The sequence below is a fragment of the Mus musculus genome, chromosome 10, assembly GCF_000001635.26.
Source record: "Mus musculus strain C57BL/6J chromosome 10, GRCm38.p6 C57BL/6J".
NCBI classification, from domain to species: domain Eukaryota; kingdom Metazoa; phylum Chordata; class Mammalia; order Rodentia; family Muridae; genus Mus; species Mus musculus.
In genome coordinates this window covers 20476029-20497607 of record NC_000076.6, presented here as the reverse complement: position 1 = coordinate 20497607, position 21579 = coordinate 20476029, and the positions used below count along the sequence as shown (strand labels likewise).

General features: G+C 43.1%; 1 protein-coding gene across 2 annotated transcripts in view, besides 1 other annotated feature; it reads left to right on the top strand.

Annotated features, from left to right (window-relative positions):
• Nucleotides 1-21579, top strand: part of Pde7b (phosphodiesterase 7B) — a 328027-nt gene that overhangs the window by 227471 nt on the left and 78977 nt on the right. For both annotated transcript variants that reach the window (NM_013875.6, NM_001347366.1), the window contains one exon: nucleotides 17850-17933. In NM_013875.6, coding sequence (NP_038903.3) covers nucleotides 17850-17933 — 84 coding nt within the window. The remainder of the gene's footprint in view (nucleotides 1-17849; nucleotides 17934-21579) is intronic.
• Nucleotides 8841-12706: an enhancer, noted in NCBI's record as "VISTA enhancer mm140". NCBI's record gives its function as "enhancer in: other[4/6]" and the evidence as "EXISTENCE:transgenic organism evidence [ECO:0001131][PMID:17130149]".

Here is a 21579-nt window from a genome sequence, read left to right as displayed (position 1 = left end):
TTTGAATTGTGACTTCTTTATAGTAAATAGCAGGAAACATACCTGTACTTTACTGTGCCTTTAATCCTGTCAGTAAATATTTTGCAGCAGTAGTACATCTTATTTATTGTTACAGCTTTACCTTGAGTGTGAGGGTGGATCCTGTTGCTTAAGTCCTCCCTCAGCTCAGGTTTGGCCAGTTTGAGAAAACCTGTGCCAGCCACAATCCATCTGAACAGGCCACACATGGAGGGCCTTGAGCAGCTACACAGCTTGGCTTCTCTGGAAGGCCAAGAGTTTGCCTTTTACCGCAAATGACTTACCCTTCCGGTCTGTCTCCCACTCCTTTGTTCCCAGCGTTCCTCTCACCAGAGAAACTGCTTTGCCACCATTTCTCCATTCCTCTGGCCCTTTATTCTGAGTATCTATAAGAAGTCAGAATTCACATTTTCATCACCTCCTCCTTTTAAAAAAAATACCCTGCAACTCATTTTGCTCCATAAAATGTCTCCTAACTCACTAGAGCAGTCAGAGTTAATTGCCCCAAAGTGTCCTGGTTTCAAGACAGAATCCAGAGCAGAAGACAGCACACACCACACACAGCTGCCTTGGCCCCTGTCTTAGTCAGGGTTTCTATTCCTGCACAAACATCATGACCAAGAAGCAAGTTGGAGAGGAAAGGGTTTATTCGGCTTACACTTCCATACTGCTGTTCATCACCAAGGAAGTCAGGACTGGAACTCAAGCAGGGCAGGAAGCAGGAGCTGATGCAGAGGCCATGAAGGGATGTTCCTTACTGGCTTGCTCAGCCTGCTCTCTTATAGAACCCAAGACTACCAGCCCAGAGATGGTCCCATCCACAAGGGGCCTTTCCCCCTTGATCACTAATTGAGAAAATGCCTTACAGTTGGATCTCATGGAGGCATGTCCTCAACTGAAATTCCTTTCTCTGTGATAACTCCAGCTGTGTCAAGTTGACACAAAACTAGCCAGTACAGCCCCCTAGAGTTGTTCTATTGGGTGACATGTTGTGCCCTTTGAAACCTGGGTTCAGTGTTAAAGTGGGTTATAAGTCAGTAGTTCTCACAACATCTCCCAGTTTAAGTCACTGGGGAAAGCTACAGAAACTCACTTCCAACCAATTAAATCAGAGTATCTGATTTCAAAAAATTGATCATACACACCAAATATTATAAAAGTTATAAACTGAACATAAGGCTACAATGATGTATACAGTAGTAAAACTGTAGGCAGCAATACCTGACATGAAAACAATTAGCACTCCAGGATATCCTCTGGTAGCATAAACTCACCAATATACTGTACTGCTCATATTGATTTTAATCTCTAATAATAAAATGTATGAGTATAAAAGACTCATGATGGATTCAATGAACAGAGAATAAACAATGTTTATTTCTCATCTGAAAAATTAAATATTTTAGTATATTTGGAATGTCTTTTCTAAAATTCAGACATGTTCAGCTTTCAAATTCAAACAGTTTAAAACCATGACATAATTGGATTTAAATGTGAAAAACTCAATAAACTTGAGTTTATTGATCACACGGGGTGGAATGGTGCGGGGTAGTTCACCCAAAAAGGAACGTCCAGCTTTGTTGGGTTTTATTTAAAAAGCAAGTAATGTCTGTATAGATTCATCAAGGCAGATTCTAAAAGGATATACAGCTTGCTTGATAAGGACATAAAATTCTAAAGGACAAATTTATTATGATGGGTGATCGATCATTCAGTTAATGCAAGTATTGTTTATGCAGTTTGCATTTGTCTTTTGCATACTTATGAAAGTGGCAAACAACACAGATGAATGATATAATTCCATGATCCGTGGGCTATAGTCTGCCTTCTGCCTTCATCCTTCTCTTTGCATCCAGTGACCCTTTCCCAGGGGCCTCTGCATTCACACAGTTCTCAGGAGAGTGTGTGAACTATTTAATGAGCATGGGGGGAGAGAGAAAGGGCCCAGTGTCCAGCCATGCAAACTCTCTGAAGTTGTCATCAATGGCATAAGAAATTCCAAGGACTGTCTGAATAAGAGGAAAACTCTCTGCGTTGTAAAGAGCTCCCTCCCTCAGCCGGATTCTCTAAAAAGCTTTAGTCAGTTCATGTCACACGTTATCGAACTTCTTCTCTGTCTTCCTACCTCACCTCTGTGAATTCCCAACTATCTGTTACTTTTCTTCCTCTCCTTCTCCATGGGGCTTTGTCCATTTTGACTGCAATTGGGCCTCTTGGTCGCTTTCTGATCATGTGACAAAGTACCTAACAAGAAGCAACTGAATGAAGAAAAGGTTTATTCTGGTTTACAGTCCCAGGGGAAACATTACATCATAGAAGGGAAAGTGGGGCCAGAGGAACAGTAGGCTGGCTGCAGTCAGGAAAGGAAGGGGCGGTGCTACAAACCCTCAAAAATCTACTTCCCCTAGCAAGGCTCCACCTCTTAAAGGTTCCACAACCTTCCAGATAGTACCAACACCTGGGGACCAAATATTCAAACACGTGACCCCAGGGGGACCTTTTCATATACAAACCATTAAATTGAGCAACAACGGAAACATTGGAAATGGATTGCCCAAAGTTCTAGAGGCTGAAAGCCCGCAATCAAGGCAACAGCAGATTGTCTGGTGAGGCCTCTCTTATCTCCTCAGATGGAGCCTTCTGCACTAGTCTCATATATATGAAAGGGGCCAGGTAGCTTATGTCCACCTCTTTTACAAGGTTACTTTACTAGAGCTCCGCCTTCAGTGACTAATCCCTCTCAAAAGCCCCATGCCTCGATAGCATCACAATGGTCAACATGAAGTTTTGGAGGTGTCCTAGTTAGTTTTGGTGTCAACTTGATACATCTGGGAAGAGGGAATGTCAAAAAAAAATTATCTGGATCAGGTTGTCCTATAGATTTGTCTGTGGTCATTTTCTTGAATACTAAATGATTAAGAGGGCCCAGCCCCCTGTGGGCAGTACCATGCTTAGATAGATGGGCCTCCTCGCTCTAAGAAAGATAGCTGAGCGTGAGCCTAGAAGTCAGGACACACAGTGCGCCTTAGTGAGCTCTGTTTCAGTTCTGTCTCGGATTCCTGCCTTGAGTGCCTTCCTTTGCTTCTCCCGATGATGGAATATAACATGGAGGCTAAACAAACCCTTTCTTCTCTCAAGTTGTTTTCGATCAGTGTTTTATCACAGCAACCAAAAAGCAACTAGGCTGTGAATGAATGAATGAATGAATGAATGAAAATCTGTTAGACCCAGCACTTTCTTATTCCTCACTTCTCTCTGCTGCTATGTCCTCCTGTTTATCCCCGCCCCCACAGCCTGGGATCTCTCTGCTATTGTTAGAGCATACTATGTGTGTTTACCTGTAGTCTTGCATCCATTCTCTGAAGGGAGTATGCTCATCCCAGAGAGTTTCAGTGATCCTCACAGGTTTCATTCAAGTCTATGCTTCAAGTCACCTCAGGTTGATCTTCTTAGACCCCACCCAATTCAAACTGTAGCTGACACCTCACAGGCACCTTGGAGTCCACCATGCCCAAGCCCACCCCTCCCCCACTGGCACCTTGGAGTCTGCCACGCCCGAGTTCACCCCTCCCCCATTGTTCATCTTGCATTGCGTGACTCCCCTATGGAAGGCCATTTACTTGCTGAGTGTTGTTTATTATCACTCTTCCCTCTACACTCCTGCAATCTCAGCCCCTTAAGAGCAGGCACATTTTTCTAGTTCACTGGCTGCTGTATTCTTAGAGTCCATAATAGGACCTAGAACACAATATAAATAAAATAAAAATAAAAACAGAAAACACGTTTGAGGAATAAATATACAAACATCCTGTTGGTATATAGCACTCCCCAAAGTAAAACCAGATGCATAATCATACAGGATAAGAATATCATGGGTGCAGGTACCAGGGAAATAAAACCAGAGTTCGCTAAGCTCCTTGTACTAAGAGTTTGATTTAAACATCACACACACACACTCCACAGAGAATAGTGTATACCTAATTACCTTCCCCCTAAACAGTTATCTCAAAATATGCTTAGAAAATCTGTTTCATGAAGGAAAACATGTTTTGGAAATGCTGTTTGATCTCACACCGTTGAATATGTATGGCACATAAACGTTCTAAAAGACTTTTTAAAAAAAACCCGACATTTGGAAAAATGTTTGTTAAGCCTCCATGTTTCCCCAACACATTTGATTATAAGGACTTCTAACTTGTATAATGTTTAATTGTATATCAAAGACTAATGTCCTTGACTGTAAAGCACTGTCCTAGGCTTTTATGATAATATCAATATTATTTACTTTCAATACAAAGTACAAGATTCATTGGAATTTGTTATATATGTTTGACATTTGCGTGGCAATATTAATAAGAATGTTCCTAGTAATAAAGCTTTATTGCAAAATCCTTGGAAAAGCACTTAATCCATGTGAGTTCATTTGATTTCTACCTCCTATGAGGGACAAAGCGAATGTTATTGCTCCTACTGAACAAAACAGGAGATTTAATGAACCCCAGAATGCATAAGGTCACAGCTAATAAGCAGCCCTTTCAAGCTAGCTAAGCTATTTCCTTTGAGATAAAGTTTTGCATACTATGTTATCTCAGCCTTCTGTAACAGTGAATCTCAGCTCTCACTACAGGCCAAGGCATCTCTGAACAGGGAGTGTTCCCATCAGCTAAAGTCACAGACTGCAGGGCCAGTCCCTTTGGTTTCGCATCTGGCTTTATGCTTCCTACCCATGAGCAAAGAGATTTCCCATCCCCGTCTCTCACGGCATGGCCCTGATATTAGTACTTTTCTAAAGGAGTCATTGCGGAATTACATGAGCTCATTCATGGAAAACACTTCAAACCCTCCACGGCTCACAGCTGAAGGCTCTCTAAGTGATAGCTGTTACTATGGAAATAGCAGTTGCTGTGTTGAACAACAACATGTTGTTCTATAACGTGGATCTAATAGGATGGATGCCACCGCTTCCCTACCAAGTCCGGCTTTTTCCATCTGTTTCCTTTCTGAAAAACAAACACAACAAATGAACAACACTTGGAGCTTCAAAGAACCCCAAGTGCCACTGAGGTCTGGAATGCTGCGCCTCAGCTGCTCCCTGGTGCTGAGTGGGCACCAAGGCAGAATGTGGTGGCCTGATGTTCCTTCCTTCTCATGGTGCTACACTTGGTGTGGCAGTCTCCTAAGAAGGGGCCATCTCATGGGACCAAGAGTATTTCCTATCCGTGATCATCAACATCTTTTCTTGTAGTATTTTGGCAAGTTTGACCTTGTTCCCGGCCAGAATCAGGAAGTTCAGAAGCACACAAAAACAAACAAAGCATGAAATGGTTTTCTTTAATATGTCCAGTTTGTGATACTGGTTTGAGTTCTACATTACTAATAATATTAATCCTTTCCACCCAACAAAAATTCTTCTTGACAGAGATTTTCATTAGGCTAGTTTTTTTTTCTTGATGTATATCTAAGTTTTTGAAGTGATTAAATAAGTTAGTACTGTATTTTGCAAAATTTCACAGACATAATTATGACCTGGACTTTTCTATCTCAGAGCAGTTTTCCAATTATATTTTGTTATTCATAGAGAGTACCATTGTTCTTAAGGTCGGCATGATAGTTTTTGCTAAAGTGCTCATCATTTCAAGTTGTAACAGCTGGACAGATTACAAGCCAATGCTATATAGAGATGAAACTCTGCTCGTTAAAGATGACGTCATTCAGCTTCTCAGGACCAGCGAGATGGCTCATCAGATAAAGGCACAGACCATCTGTACTTGGTCCCACAGACTCACATGGAGAAAGAAAAACAAAGCCCCAAAGTTGTTGTCTGACCTCCCCGGTCATGCTGTCACTCACTCACACACACACACACACACACACACACACACACACACACACACACACTCACTCACATACACGTACAATACATGGATACACATACACATAGAGATAAAAATTCTTAATGTAAAAAGCCAACAATAAAAATTCAAAAGAAGAGGCCATGAGTTTGAAAAGGAGTGAAGAAGGATTCCATGGGAGGAGTGAGGGAAAAGGGAGAGAAGAGGGAAATGGTGTCATTAAGTTTTAATTTTTTAAAATTTAAAATAGTAACCCACTGGAGATCTGCATATCGCCCCTTGAGTATAGTCCTCCCAGTTCTCCAGTTTGATATGATGGCCACAGGAGCAAATCCAACCATTTTCCTACCTGCTCCTTTAGTTTAAATACATATTTTTAAAATAGCAAACAAAGTAACAGGTTTCATTATGACATTTTCATAAATAATTTCTACCTATTTTAAAATCATGTGTGCGTGCATGTGTGTCTGCACATACTCAGAGGACAGCCTCAGTTGTGAGCTCTTGCCCTCCTTGTCTGAGGCAGGCTCTTGTTCTCCTCTGTGTACACCAGGCTAGCTAGCCTAGGAGCTCTGGGAACTCTGTCAGTGTCTCACTTCTCACAGTAAGCACACTGGGACCAGACACATACACTATGCAGACCCACTCTGCATGGGTTCTCAGAATCTGAACTCGAGTCCCCCCACTCACCTCCCACCAAGCCATTTCCAGTCTGCCACCTATCATCTTGCCACATTGTCTCCTATGACAGAAGTTTACTCTCTGCCCCCTCCTGGTGGCTTCCTCCTACTTACTCATCCCTTGTGCTATAAGACAGTAATTGCTACTGAGTTACCTAAAGCTGCATTCTTGGCCCTCTTCCCCTCCTCCCCTTCCCCCTTCCCCTCCTCCCCCCTCCCTCTCCTCCTTCCCCTCCTCCCCTCCCCTCCTACTCCTCCTTCCCTCTGTGAACAACTTCATGTAGGCCTGTAACTTTATCTTTTTGCATTTACTTAAAATTATTTTATGATTTTTTAATTATGCTGTTGACTCTGTGGGTTTTTCCCAAATATCTTGCTTTAATTTTTCCATGGCTCTCTTTGATTTATGAAGTTATACCTCCGTCTGAAACAGTCTCTCTGAACCCACACTACTGCACATTTTCCTCTGAAGTCGCAGTAGTGTGTCCAGAGCAGCCAAAGTCGAGTGAGTGAAATGAGGTCCCTAGAGCATTGCCTTTTTCTGTGATAACACAGTCATCCACTGTGCAAGCCAAAACTTAAGAGTCATCTTCAATATTTCCCTCTCCCTTCGACCTACCGAGCCGTTCCTCATAGCATTGTGTCTGTTTCTCTACTGACATCTCTAACTGGCCTCGGGCTCTCTACCGTCTTCTCTCACCTGGCCTACTGCAGCTCCCCTCCAGAAAAGGGAAGTCCTTATATATGTCTTAACATGGAATTAATTAGCTTTTGTTGCACTAGCCAAAGTTGCAGTGCTGGGTTTCTGAATAGGACGCACTGTCCTCTTAAGGAGGTTAAGCGCCCTAGCTCCATAGCCTAAGGCTACCTGGGGACTCCTTACCACTACACCCATTCAGCACAGTTATCAGCTAGCATCAACACCACTTACATCAAGTGAGATTTATAAAATGAAGGACAAGAACTAACTGCTTTTTGGCAATTCTCTTTTTCTGTGATTGGCACAACCATTTAATTATGCAGTATAGAGATATTGATGCATATATATATATATGTATATATGTATGTATATATGTGTGTATATATGTATGTATATATGTGTGTATATATGTATGAGAGAGAGGCATTATCCTGGAGCCTGCTCTCTCTAATTCGCTTACTTGTTTCCTCATTATCCTCTTTCTTGGCCTCTTTTGTCTCTCTCCTCCTCTATGTCTTCTCTGGTAGGTTTTTGGGTTTTTTGGGTTTTTGGGTTTTTTGGTTTGGTTTTGTTTTGTTTTGTTTTTTCCAGGAAGCTACCATGATCATTTCTGAAAGTGACACTTCTGATTTCAGTTGTTTACCTGTATTCACAGAAATCTTGCTTATCTGAGTAAGGTTCAAATAATACTTCCACCCATTGTCTCCCTTTTAAATGCAATATTTCTGCTTAACCTAAACATTAACTATCAACAATGCCATGTGACTTTTCTCTTTTAATTCAGATGGAAAATGGTGGAGAACTGTTTTAAACTGGAGTATTTGTGACATGTACTTTTATACAGTTTCATAAAGTTTCACAATGCCACTGAGAGAGGAACCTGGCCCAAATAGTCTGGGAAAATCGTGAGACTCTCTCTGATTGACACTGTATCTGCTCCTTGGCCTGATTCTCTTCCCAGCTGTCAATAATCTGAGAGCCAAGAAGCTAACTTACATAGCTGTGTCTCCACTTTCCCTCCTACTTTCAAACATTCGGTTTAATGTTTAATATTTAATGATCACTTGTGGAAATGAACCAAATTAGACTAGAATCCCCTCCAAGTCTGGTTAAGAACTGGCTGTCTGATACTCAACCCTTAAAAGCAGTACTTAGCTGCAGATTGCAAGATAATGTAACCCACACTGTTTGGAGCTCAGGGCTCTTGAGCCAAGGGCTGGGACACACAAGCCGTAGACTTCTGCTACTGCCATCTCACTTCACCTAACCAGGTATGTCCAGCAAAGAGGGAAGCAATACAGACAGGGAGATCAGGCCCAGATTGTTGCTCTGTATAGCATTCTGGGTAATTGAGAGTAGCGCACCAAGCTCTTAGGACTGCCTGGTGTAATACGACTCAGTCACTTACCAGCTCCTGGGGAGGTTGTTGTGGGAACCTCAGACTCAGATGTGTCAAGTCATCCAGACAGCTATTGGTAGCAGAAGGGAGCACCTCAGAATATAAGAATAGTGACCCCCTCCCCCCAAAACTAACTTTTTGGGTACAAAGCACTATGCTGAGCCCTTTGTATAGAGATTTCTATATAAAGTAGCAGGCTTAGCTTTGGAGAGATACTGGAGGTGAAGGCATTGTCCAGGAAATAGTGTGCCACTTACAACGCTGCCAAGGGAGTTTTCTTACTTAGTGCAGATCCAGGTGGCTTGGTCCCTGAGACACCACCTCAGGCTGTTCTCAGTCCTCACAAGAGCTCTTTCTCAGCTCCTTGGAACCCTGCTAAGGCAATCCTGCTACTACCTTTGCAATAGACTGTTTTAATTAGGCTCCTGTATTCTCAGGGATTGGAACTTTTTTTTCCTCTGAAACACTACCAAGTTGAAAAGTGAGGACAGCTCCTGTTGCTGCTAGTCTGGGTAAGAGCCTGCCTTACCTGTTCTAGAGACTAGCATTCAAGTCCCAAAATACACTTTTGTCACCAGGCATTTAATAACCCTAAGCTAAGGTTGCAGAGTGTATTGTTTAGTAACGTTTAGTAACATTGTTCTTTCTTTTATGCATGCAAAGAAATTATTTTTGCTTCTGTCAAAAGCTTGCTTTCTGGACAACTGTCAGTTTCTTTTTGCTACGTAAATGATTTCCAACAATGACCCAGAAATGCATAGTTTCTGAAACAAACCAATCAAAAAGCTGGACCGTTCTACTTAGCCCATCTGATAGACAGTCCTCTGTGGTTAGACAGAGCCTGCCGCAATTGAAATCCTCGGAGGAAACACCGAGTCTAGTCAGCTGCACTGGGTCTCACATGTAAGACAACACTCCTCAGACAATAATCTCTGACTGAGTTAAGTACACAGGCTGTTTACAGTATCTCATAAGTCCACAGATGTTTCAATTGTACAACTGTTAAGCTAGCTAAGAAGTCATTATTTTTCTCCCAACATAATATATTTTATGGATTACTTGGGAATTTCATACAATGTACCCCAATCATACTCAGTTCCCATTACTCCCCAGTCCACCCTTCCACTCTTGTGTCCTCACCCCCCCAAAAAAAATTTTTTTAAAGTATACCAGGTATAATTTGTGTTGCCCATATATTTATCCGAGCATGGCCAAACCCTTGTTAACCAAGACCTTTAGCAAACAAGCCTGCATTGGAGCCCAGTGTATCATGATGAGAGCCCATGTCTGAGGTGTGCAGACCTGGTTCTCTGTCTTCATGACTGGCAACAGGGCACAAGGAAGCTCAAGAAAATGGCTTTCTACCAGAGTATCATTTTGTCCACCATGTTTTGGTTGCTGCAAAGTTTCTCTCTTTCCTTCTTTCTTTCTTTCTTTCTTTCTTTCTTTCTTTCTCTCTCTCTCTCTCTCTCTCTCTCTCTCTCTCTCTCTCTTTCTTTCTCCCTCACTTTCTCTCTCTCTCTCTCTCTCTCTTTCTTTCTTTCTTTCTTTCTTTCTTTTATGCCATTGCTATCTTCTTCAGATTATTATTGATACCCCTGCCATGAGATCCCACCCCATGGTTCCTGAAACTTGTATATAGCAAGATCATCACCACCATCTTTCTTCTCCTCAGACGCAGCAGGAACACTGTTGCTCGCTCCCTTTTTCAGGCCCTCTGCTCACCCCAAAATGACCTTGGAAGCACTTGATGGGGCAGGAGTCTGGTTCTTGTCATATGGCCCATGTTTCAGCCACTGTAAGCTGTCACCACTGTCAGAGTCTCCACCCTTCTCTGCCAGTTACATAAGAGGCCACATCAACGTCCTTCCCCTAGCACAGCTTTTATTAAACAGACACCACAAGAGAGGCCAAGTGGGCAAGAGGTCCATCCGGAGCTACGTCCCCTGTGGGGCTGGGGACTGTCTCTGGGTCTTGGCTCCCGAAACGAATGACTCAGCTCAGCCTCGGCCTGCGTCTGCAGCCTTCAGGACCAAGGACGACATGTTGTGCTTTCAGCTCCGAAGGAGCAAAAGAGCAGCAGTCCTTTCAAAAATAAGAATTCCCTTGCTGTTTGCTTCCTTTTGGAACACAATAAGAACAGACCGAGGACACGGCTCGGCTGTCAACGCTTCCTCCCGGCTTCCACCGCACCTTTCCTTTGCCAGGAAAAAAAAAAAGCTGCTGATGTTAAACAAGGGTTTAATGAATAGTCAAAATAATTGTTTAGCTTGGATATAAAACCCTAGGTAAGCAGACGGTTGCCCAGACCAGGGGCCAGCAAGAACAGCTCTGAAAGGACTACAAGGACGTCACTTGTTCTGTCCTAAGGCCAGAAGCCCTGTGGCCTCAGCTCTCCTGAGGACAGCCTTACACAGTTATTTCTCTTCTCACCAGCGTTATCAGTCAACATCAGAGGGGCTCGTGGAATAATGAAAGATTACTTCATATATACATATACATATACATGTGTATATATGGAGCTATCAAGAGGTTTAAGAGCCATTATCTTCTCAGAGTACAGCTGGAGCTTCACTAACATAAGCCCTGAAGCTGGATCTCCTGGGTATGTGGTCAACCTGGGCCATTGCTCCAGTTGATGCTGTCTATTCTGTTCTGTTTTTCTTTCTCATAAATTACATCCTGACTGTAGTTCCCCATCCCCTCCTCTTCTCCCAGTCCCTTTCTTCCTGACTTCCCCTCTCCCAGAGATCCACCCCGCCTCCATTTCTTAAGTAGGCCTCCCAGGGATATCAACAAACATAGCAGAAAAGGTTACAATAAGATTCTCCCGCACAAACCCTTAGATCAAGGCTGAGTAAGACAACCCAGTAAAAGGAAAAGGATCCCAAAGGGCACAAGAGTCAGAGGCCCTGCTCACACTGTCAGAGGTCCCATAAGAACACCAAGCTACATACCATAGCACATCTGCAGAGGACTTAGGTCAGACCCATGCAGGCTCCCCAATTGTCGGATCAGTCTATGAACCCCTCTGGGTCCTAGTTAGTTGATTCTGTGGCCTGTGTTCCTGTGGTGTCCTTGACCCCTCTAGCTCCTACAATCCTTCCTCCCCACTTCCCTGAGCTCTTGGAGTCTATAGTTGTTTTGTTTTGTTTTGTTTTTTAAATTTAGGTGTCTTCACTAGCAACTTGTTTGCTGTTGACCCTTTTCCCCTAAGTTGAGGGGTTCATCATGAAAATTCTGCTCAACTGAGAACTCAAATAAGTTAGTTATAAACCCCATCAATTCTAGTGAATAATGTTTGGCTGGGCTCTTTGCATCTGCTCCTCTCAGTTGCTGGGTGAAGCCTCTGGTGATGACTATCTAGGCTCCCATCTACAAGTGTAGCAGAACATCAATAGAAGGCATTTCAGTTCATTCAGTTCATTACCTTTTTCCCCTGTCAGGTTTGGTTCTATCCCAGGTCTCTGGGCTACCCAGCCGCTGATTCCTGGCCCTCCAGACAGTGACAGGCATAGGCTACTTCTCACAGAATGGGTCTCAAGTTGGACCAGTCATGGACTGGTCACTCCCACAAGTTCTGTACCACCTTTACCCCAGCCCATCTTGAAGTCAGGACAAATTGTAGGTGGAAGGCTTTGTGGCTGGGTTGGTGTCCCAGTATCTCCACTGGAAGCCATGCCTGGTCACAGAAAGTGGCTACTTCAGGCTCCATATCTCCTATTACTTGGAGTCTATAGTTGTTTTGTTTTGATTTTTAAATTTAGGTGTCTTCACTAGCAACTTGTTTGCTGTTGACCCTTTTCCCCTAAGTTGAGGGGTTCATCATGAAAATTCTGCTCAACTGAGAACTCAAATAAGTTAGTTATAAACCCCATCAATTCTAGTGAATAATATTTCTAGTAATAGTTTTCCATCCCAGATTTGAAAGGAACAGGTACTGCGTTGCTACAGAACAGGAGTCAGTATCTTATTCCTATAGCCATTTACTGAAATGCTCTTTGAAAAAACATCTATTTGACTGAATCCTGGATTTCTCAGGGTGATAGATTCAGCAATATTCAGTCTGCAGGAATTATAACAGCCATGCATCTGATTTATTGTCATGTAGGAATCAGAGCATACAAGAGCTAGTCCTCAACAGTTTGTACAGTTCTCAGTGCAGACAATATGAGAAAGAGATCAAGAACATGGACTTGGAGCAGCTCTGAGTTTAAGCACAAGTTCTTAATAACCTGTTTAAGTTTGGGCACATCAAATTTCCATTGGCTTTCATTTCCTCTGCCACAAAATGTTCTATTGACAATAATAATAAATAATACCTACTTCAAGTTGTTAAATTGATAATGACAATGTAATGATAATGCGTATAAATTCTCAACCTAGTCCAAGTAGCCAATCAATGTTTGTGAATAATAATAATAATAGTAAAAAATTATTAATAATATAGTTAGTGCCAGGCAGTGATGGCACACGCCTTTAATCCCAGCACTTGGAAGACAGAGGCAGGTGGATTTCTAAGTTCAAGGCCAGCCTGGTCTACAAAGTGAGTTCCAGGACAGCCAGGGCTATACAGAGAAACCCTTTCTCAAAAAACCAAAAAAAAAAAAAAAAAAAGAAAGAAAGAAAGAAAGAAAGAAAGATATAATATAGTTGGTGAATAGTTATAATAACAATAGTAATAATAATAGTGAATAAAATAGTTAGTGGAAATGTAATTTTCACATATCACAGCATCCTCAAAATAAAACTTGTAAAGGGGGCAAACTTGCCGTAACTGTTTAAGTTAAATGTTATAAAGATGGACTTCAAAGCCATTATAGACGTACCTAATGGTTTTCATTTTGACAAAGTACTGGTCCTGTTAGTAAGGGAACCTAGTGGTGTGCTGTTTCTCTCTGCCTCTTCTGCTACGTTGTGCTCTCTCCGGTTTCCTTAAATCTAAAGTCTCCCATGCAAGGTGCCCCTGTGCTTCTCATTCTTCGATGGGCAGCAGAAATGAAGCCTGTCCAAGGTTTTAAAACCAATGTCAATATCACGCTGATATTTTCTGAGAGAACGATAGGTACCCTCATACCTACAAATTCAAAATCAATTCTTTGACTACTGAAAGAAGATACTAAGAGAGAAATCAATTCAAATAACAAGTCTCAGAGAAAAGCCCAAGGCTTAACAGCAGGTCAGCAAAGCTACAGACCCAAACAGCTTCGTAGGACCACCTACAGTCTCACCTATTGTCTTAGTTGGGGTTAGTACTGCTGTGATAAAAAACCATGACCAATCAAGAAGTTGGGGAGGAATGGGTTAATTTGACTTACACATTGCTGTTCATCACTGAAGAAAGTAAGGATAGAAGCTCAAACAAGGCTGGAACCTGGGGCCAGGAGCTGATAAGAAGACCATCAGGGGTGCTGCTTACTGGCTTGCTCCGCATGGCTTGCTCAACCTGTCTAGAATCCAGGACCTCCAGCTTAGGAACAACACCACCTCAAATGGGCTGAGCCTTCCCCCACAACCACCAATTAAGAAAATGTCTTACAACTGGAACTTAGGGAAGCATTTTCTCAATTGAGGTTCCCTCCTTTCAGAGGAAACAATAGTTTGTATGTCAAGTTGACAGAAGACTAGCCAGCACACCTATGCATAAATTTTTAAAATATTTTTTGAGATTAAAATATAATTATATCATTTCCTCCCTCTGACTCTTCCCATGTTCCTTGCCTTGCTATATCTCACATTCATGGCCTTAATTCATGGTTAAGTATTATTTTATACACATACACACACACACATACCTAAATATAGAAATACAACCAGCTTGACCCACATAATATTTCTTGTATGTATAATCTCAGGGCTTATTTCTTGATATTGGAAAACCATCCTAGGGACTCCTCCCTGGAGAATGTCATTTCTTCTGCTCCCAGCATTGCTTAGATGCACGTAGTTCTTTGTCTAGTATTGAGACCTGGTAAGATTTCTCCCTTCCATGTTGGCATGTCTACTGGTTTCATCCTTGTTCAAAGCTTGTTTAGACAGTCATGTTGGTGAGACTTCCTGGGTGTAGCTTCTCTGACATTTCTAAGAGATGAAATCTCATGGCACACTCTTGTGCTTCTAGCTCTTATAATCTTCCACCCCTTCTTCTGCTATGGTCCCTAAGCCCTGCTGGGTGCAGGAGTTGTGTTGTAGATGTATCAGTTGGGTTGGTCATCACGTGGTCATTTGTTCTCTGAGTTTTGATTGGTTGTGATCTAGATTTTTAGAGCACATGTCAGCCATGCATAATTATAAGCTATACTAAATTCATTTACATTAGCCCTGAATAAGTTTGTGATGCACCCACTATATTTTTCCCAGTGGCTACTCCAAGTCCAAATTCCACAGTGTGGGAAAGCCAGTGTGTTCTTCCCAGGAGCTTGTTAGGGGCCTGAGCCCTTTGCTAAGGATTCAGTGTAAAAGGCAGTGGTCTCTCCGCCTTTCTTCCCAGAGACACTGTATTTTCCGTTAGAAAATAGAGAGTATAATAGTATTCTCCTCACCAGGCTATGGCAAACATCCAATGACAGTCACATGCCAATGAATCCACTGCAGTGGTTTTTGAAAATGCTTTGTGAAACCAGAAGTGTTGCATATGTAGGTGTTCAAGATAATACAAGGAGGAAGAAACCTTTTACTTCTGAGTGGCTTTTGTTCAGCTGCGCTCTCTCTCTCTCTCTCTCTCTCTTTCTCTCTCCCTCTCTCTCTCTCTCTCTCTCTGTGTGTGTGTGTGTGTGTGTGTGTGTGTGTGTGTGTGTGTGTGTGTGTGTGTGTGTACACTTGTGTGTTTTATCACAGGGGCATTGCTCCCATTGCTAGTTTGTAAGTTATGATCCTCCTTGCTCCAGCCTCTTGCATACCAGGACGGCCCAGCATGCACCACTGCCCGCGGCAGATAACACTCAACATTTTTCAGTTCTCTCTTTTCAGTCTTCAGTCCCTAAGTTGTAAACATCTCCCACTCCAGAAACACAGATGAGTATCAAATTACACCTAGGGCACTAAGTAGAGGCTGTTCTAAGCCCCTGCTCACAGGTACAAGCTCAGACCTGGCCCGTAAGAGAACCTTCACTCCTCTCAGGTCCACTGCATCCCTCTGCTCTCAGGTCCACTGCATCCCTCTGCTCTCAGGTCCACTGCATTCCTCTACTCTCAGGTCCACTGCATCCCTCTGCTCTCAGGTCCACTGCATCCCTCTGCTCTCAGGTCCACTGCATCCCTCTGCTCTCAGGTCCACTGCATGCCTTACTATCCACTTACTATCCTCTCTGGGTTGGGAAGGCAAGGCATACACACCAAGGAGGGACGTGAGGGAAGGGAGCAGCCACTGGAAGGAGCCGAGGAGAGATAAGTATTGGAATCACGACAGACTATCATGAGAAGAGTAGCTAGGAGCCTGAAATATGTGGGGCTCAGCTGACAGGTTTTAATGTTTGCTAAGAATACAACCTAGAGGTGGAGAGAGTGGACCCTATCAGAAAGCAACACTCTGAGCCATTACATCTGCTAAGGGAGGAGCCACAACCCCAGAACACTGCTGGTCCTCCCTGGAGCAACTGTTCCATCTCCATAGCCCAGGGAGCCTCAGGATGGAAACTTCATAGACTGTTGAAATTTTTGTTTTGTTTTGTTTTTTTGTTTTATTTATTTACTTATTTATTTATTTATTTATTTATTTGCATCCCAAATGCTGCTCCCCTTCTTGTATCCCGTCACAGAGTTCCTCCCTCCTTCCCCTTCCACTTCCACCTCCTCCTCCGAGAGGGTAAAACCCCTGGGCATCTCCCCTATCCTCGTGCATCAAATGTCTGTCATATTAGGTACATCCTCTATCACTGAGACCAGACAAGGCAGCCATGGAGACTGAGCTTCAAGCCTGCTACATATGTGCTGGGGACCTCTTTCCAGCCTGTGTATGCTCTTTGGTTGGTGGCTCAGTCTCTAAGAGCTCCCAGGATTCCAAAGTTAGTTGACTCTTGGTCCTCCTGTGGGGTTCCCCTCCCCATCAAGTTCTTCTTCCCAGCTCTCCCATAAGAGTCCCCAATCTCCGTCCAATGTTTGGCTATGTTGGCATCTGTTTCAGTCAACTTCTGGGTATATCTTCTCAAGGACAGTTATGCTAGGCTCCTGTCTGCAGGCATAACAGAGTATTATTAATAGTATCAGGGATTGGTGCTTGTCCATGAGATGGGTCTCAAGTTGGGCTGGTTTTTGGTTGGCTATTCCTTCAGTTTCTGTTCCATCTTCGTCCCTGACAAATTTTGGGTTGAATGTTTTGTGGATTGGTATCCTTATCTGTCCACTGGGGGTCCTGCCTGGCTACAGTAGGTGGCCTCTTCAGGTCTCGGGTCTCATGTCCCCAGTATTGTTAGTCACCACTAAGGTCACCCGCATTGACTCCTGGGAGCCTCCCTCATCTCAGGTCTCTGGGTCTTCCTAGAGATTTCACACACACACACACACACACACACACACACACACACACACACACACACGCACGCACGCACGCACCATACCCCCACCCACCAACCATCCATCCCCCCACCCCAGTCAGCTGCAGACTTCCATTCATTCTCCTGCCCTCTGGGCTTCTCTCCTGTCTCTCCCACACCTGATCCTGTCTCCCCCTCCCCCTCCCCTCTCCCACCCAGTTCCCTCCCATGACTATTTTGTTTCCCTGTCTAAGTGTGACTCAAGCATCTTTGCTTGGGCTTCCCTTCTTGTTTAACTTCGTTGTGTCTGTGGAGTGTAGCATGTGTATTCTGTACTTTGTGACTGTGGAGTGTAGCATGTGTATTCTGTACTTTTTACTAGTGAGTACATACCATGCATGTCCTTTTGGGTCTTGGTTACCTCACTCAGGATGATATTTTCTACTTTCATCCATTTGCCTGTAAAATTCATGATATCCTTGTTTTTAATAGCTGAGTAGTGTTCCATTGTGTAAATGAGCCACATTTTCTGCAGGTAAATACAAGAGTGGTGGTCACTTCGGTATAGTCCGACTCGTTACACTGGGCATTAATTAAGCGCTGGTTTCCACCTAGCACTCTCTTCAGGTTTTCTTCTAACATCCTGTGTTGTTGAGAGGATTTGCTGAAAAAAAAATGAACATACTTGGCACCAGCTTCAAACATGTGTTTGGATTTTCTGTTTTCTAGGAGATGTACGACTAAGGGGTCAGACGGGGGTTCCTGCCGAACGCCGTGGCTCCTACCCATTCATTGACTTCCGTCTACTTAACAGTGAGTAACCACGTGTACCTGGAAGGGAACAAATATTTTCTTTGAGAGGAAAAAAAAAAAAAAACTCATTTCCCTATGAACTTCCAAACCTTGCAAGGTCGGCCTTCCTTCCTCTACTTCTGTCCCCACAACTGGAACTTAAAATGTGTTCTCTCAAGCTCCTCCTGCAGGAAGTAACTCTAGTCTCTCACATCAACTCTGAAAACAAGTTCTAAGCCTGGTGGGAATGGTGAGGCAGGCCTTTAATCCCAGGACTAGGTAGACAGAGACAGAAGGATCTGTTAATTCGAGGCCAGCCTGATTGATATAGTGAGTTCCAGAACAGCAAGAGCTATGTGGAGAGACCCTGTCTTAGGAAGACAGAGAGAGAGAGAGAGAGAGAGAGAGAGAGAGACAGAGACAGAGACAGAGACAGAGAGACAGAGAGAGACAGAGAGACAGAGAGAGACAGAGAGAGAAAGAAAGGAAGGAAGGAAGGAAGGAAGGAAGGAAGGAAGGAAGAAAGAAAGAAAGAAAGAAAGAAAGAAAGAAAGAAAGAAAGAAAGAAAGAAAGGGAAAAAAAACCACAACCTTTCACAACTGTGACCTTTAAACAAGGCGCTCCTTTTGTCTTCTAACACAATCTCTCCAGCCAGGGCTGAGCTAGAGGAGGTGCTATTTAATTTTTCAAACTTAACAGGTAAATGCACTGACAGCTGCCCTCAGACAGCCGCATTCCTAACTCTTTTCTCAGTCTCCAGCAAACCCTGGGGTCTGTCGTTACATTCCTGGTGACCCTTCATTAAGATTCTCCCATCTATCTGCAGCTTCCTCCTCTGTGGAGAAGCTGGAAGCACACCCCCTATTTCTCTCTGTGTTGCTACTTGATCTTACATTCCTGAGAAAATCCAAGCCAGTGACCAGTCGCTTCTCCAGATTTCCTATCTTCTATCATGGTGACCCTTCACCTTGGACTTGTGGATGGAAGGAGGCGCCAGTAATAAATTTCACAACTCGCCCCAAGGTTTCTGCTGTTCAGTTCTCATATCACTTCTGGTCTATAAATTTCAAAGTGCTGGATGGTAGCCACAGAGTATTACTTCCCTTTGACATCAGCAAGCACCACACAGGAGGTAATTTGATTTGCCTCGACCCCCGGAAATGACTGGGAAAATTTAGACTTTGCTATTTCGTGATCCTTAGATCCTTGAAAGGCCAGTAGACGATGGACGTGTTTGTGTTTCTTCTACTGTTGTTCTGTGTCTCCCTCCTTTCCGGCTCTTCCAAGGATGCAGACACAGAACAACTTTTAAAACTTTCTAGTTTTAAATATCCACTAAGACCACTTTTTAAAACTCAGCGCTGTGCCACCTCTGGACCAATGTAACCTTGATCCCAGCCTGTGGGAAAGCCAGTGGTACCTCAGACCACTCCTTATGAACCGTGTGTGCTGTTCTAGGTCCCCATGGAAGCTACACTGCTAGCAATTGCCTGACTGTATAAATGTCTGGGTCAATAACACACGGTTTCACAAAGCAGGACATTATTTGTCAACACCAGAGCTCTCAGAGTCACGAGGAGAAAATGACCCAAAAGCCTCTTCTCAACAATAGATAAGATATTAATTTCATGATTTAAATTATAATCCATGAACAAATGAGGAGACTGGGAGGCAGGCCTTTATACAGCCAAGGTTCTAAGTGATTCTTAATTCAGTGCCCATAGTATCATGATAATTGTGATGGTCTTTGTAGTAGAATATAAACTAGTTAATTGTCTACATCATAGGTCATGTGAAAATCAGCTGAATTTTTTAAAAATCATTTGCTTTTCTTTTTAATCTGAAAAACGACTGCAAATATGTATATAGATATATATATATGTATATATATGCATGTGGCTGTCATTTATGTGCAATGGTTACCTTTATTTGAAAACTCACCTGCAAATGGCTGCCACCCTCCCACCCTCTGCAGGTGGTCCCTTAAGGAGCCTCTTGATGCCTGGGCCCTGCCTGGTTTCCTCAGGTCTCTTCAGGCTCTGCCTGATCTCCACCTCCATTTTCTACCTGTTACTCAAAGCTATTCACTCATCCAGGAAAACTATTGGCCTGAAATTCCCTTTCCAGTCTCCGCAGGACTCTTCTGGATAATTCTTTCAATCTTTTCTCTTTATATAACACACTGAGACAGTCCCAGTCCCTTCACTGTATGTGGATTTGTAAGTGGGCTCAATTTGCTTAGATGCATAAGGTATGTCCCTAAGTAAACTACAAAGGTCCTAAACTCAGTAACTCTTTATAGTTAGTAGCTACTCAGTAACTACATAGTTAACTTACTGCCTCCTCAGCCTCTTACTCTGTGTCCATCTCGTTCAAGGACAGACAGACCCACAACCTCACATTATTGCAATTTTGCTTTCTCTCCCCAGATAGGATCTGATATAAGCCTTAAAAAGTAAACCATGTATAAATTTAAGCTTAAAAACTAATTCAATCTGGGAGAAACAAACAAATCTCTAAACTCCCATTCCTGGTTCTGTGTTTCTGCAGCTTTCCCACTAAAACACTTAATGGATCTCACACAACTGCCATTCCCTACCCACAATGCTCTTGGCTGTTTCTCTTTTACCACCTCCTTTAACCCTGGCCTTAAACTTCTGGCCTATGCATAAGCAAAGGGGAAAAAAGTGTATTGAATAGAAAGGCCCATTTCTTTTTTTTTTTTTTTTTAGAAAGGCCCATTTCATTTCCACATTGTTCATCAGTCCTAAGTCCAACCTGCTGTAGTAGACTAGAGACATCAGAATCAATACCTGTAACAGGTTGTCTTCTGTCAAGATTGTATTTGTGGATATTACAGTAGGTCCCTGGGACAGAGGTCATAAATGCTAGCCCACGCACTGAATGCCTGTGCCCCACCACCCCCCATGCATTTTGATAAATACACTCTTGCTGGCCATTTTCTGATAGGCCATCGCAAGCTGCTGTGGTACCACATAGGTTAGGCAGCCACAGCAAAGTCACATGATCCACAAAGCCAAACTTACCTGCCGCTGGGCCCTTGTAAGGAAAAGTTACCAACGCCTACTGTAGGTACTTCTAAGCAGATTTAGAAGGGTTTTATGACATCTCAATGGGCACATTCAGCCCAGTCTACTTTCCTTTGTCACTGTCATTTTCTTTCTACTTTCTAGAAGCATCTTTTACGTTCAAGAATGAACTTAACATTGACTAAATTTACACATAAAGAAGCAACAATATAAAACTACCCTCCATTATCGATCCTATGCACACATTCTTCCGGGGGGAACAAATCTCTTTCCATGCGCAGGGACGAAAGCACAGCCTTCTCTTACCCACAGTCCCATTGCCTATATAATAAGATGATTATGTACCTGATTAGTCTTTCACGGTCATAATTTGATTGGGGGGTGGGGAGTTCTGGATATCCTTAGTAATTACAGCGTCTTTCTTTCTAGCTTGTCCTGGTCTGAACAATAAATTACAGAGCAGACAATTGTAAGCATTTGCCCACAGAAGAGTCCTCAGTACAAAGTCACTCAAACATGACATGTAAGAATAAGTTCATGGGCTGGAGAGATGGCTCAGTGGTTAGCACACGCTGCTCTTACAGAGGACCAGGCAGCTCCAGCTGCTTTTGACTCC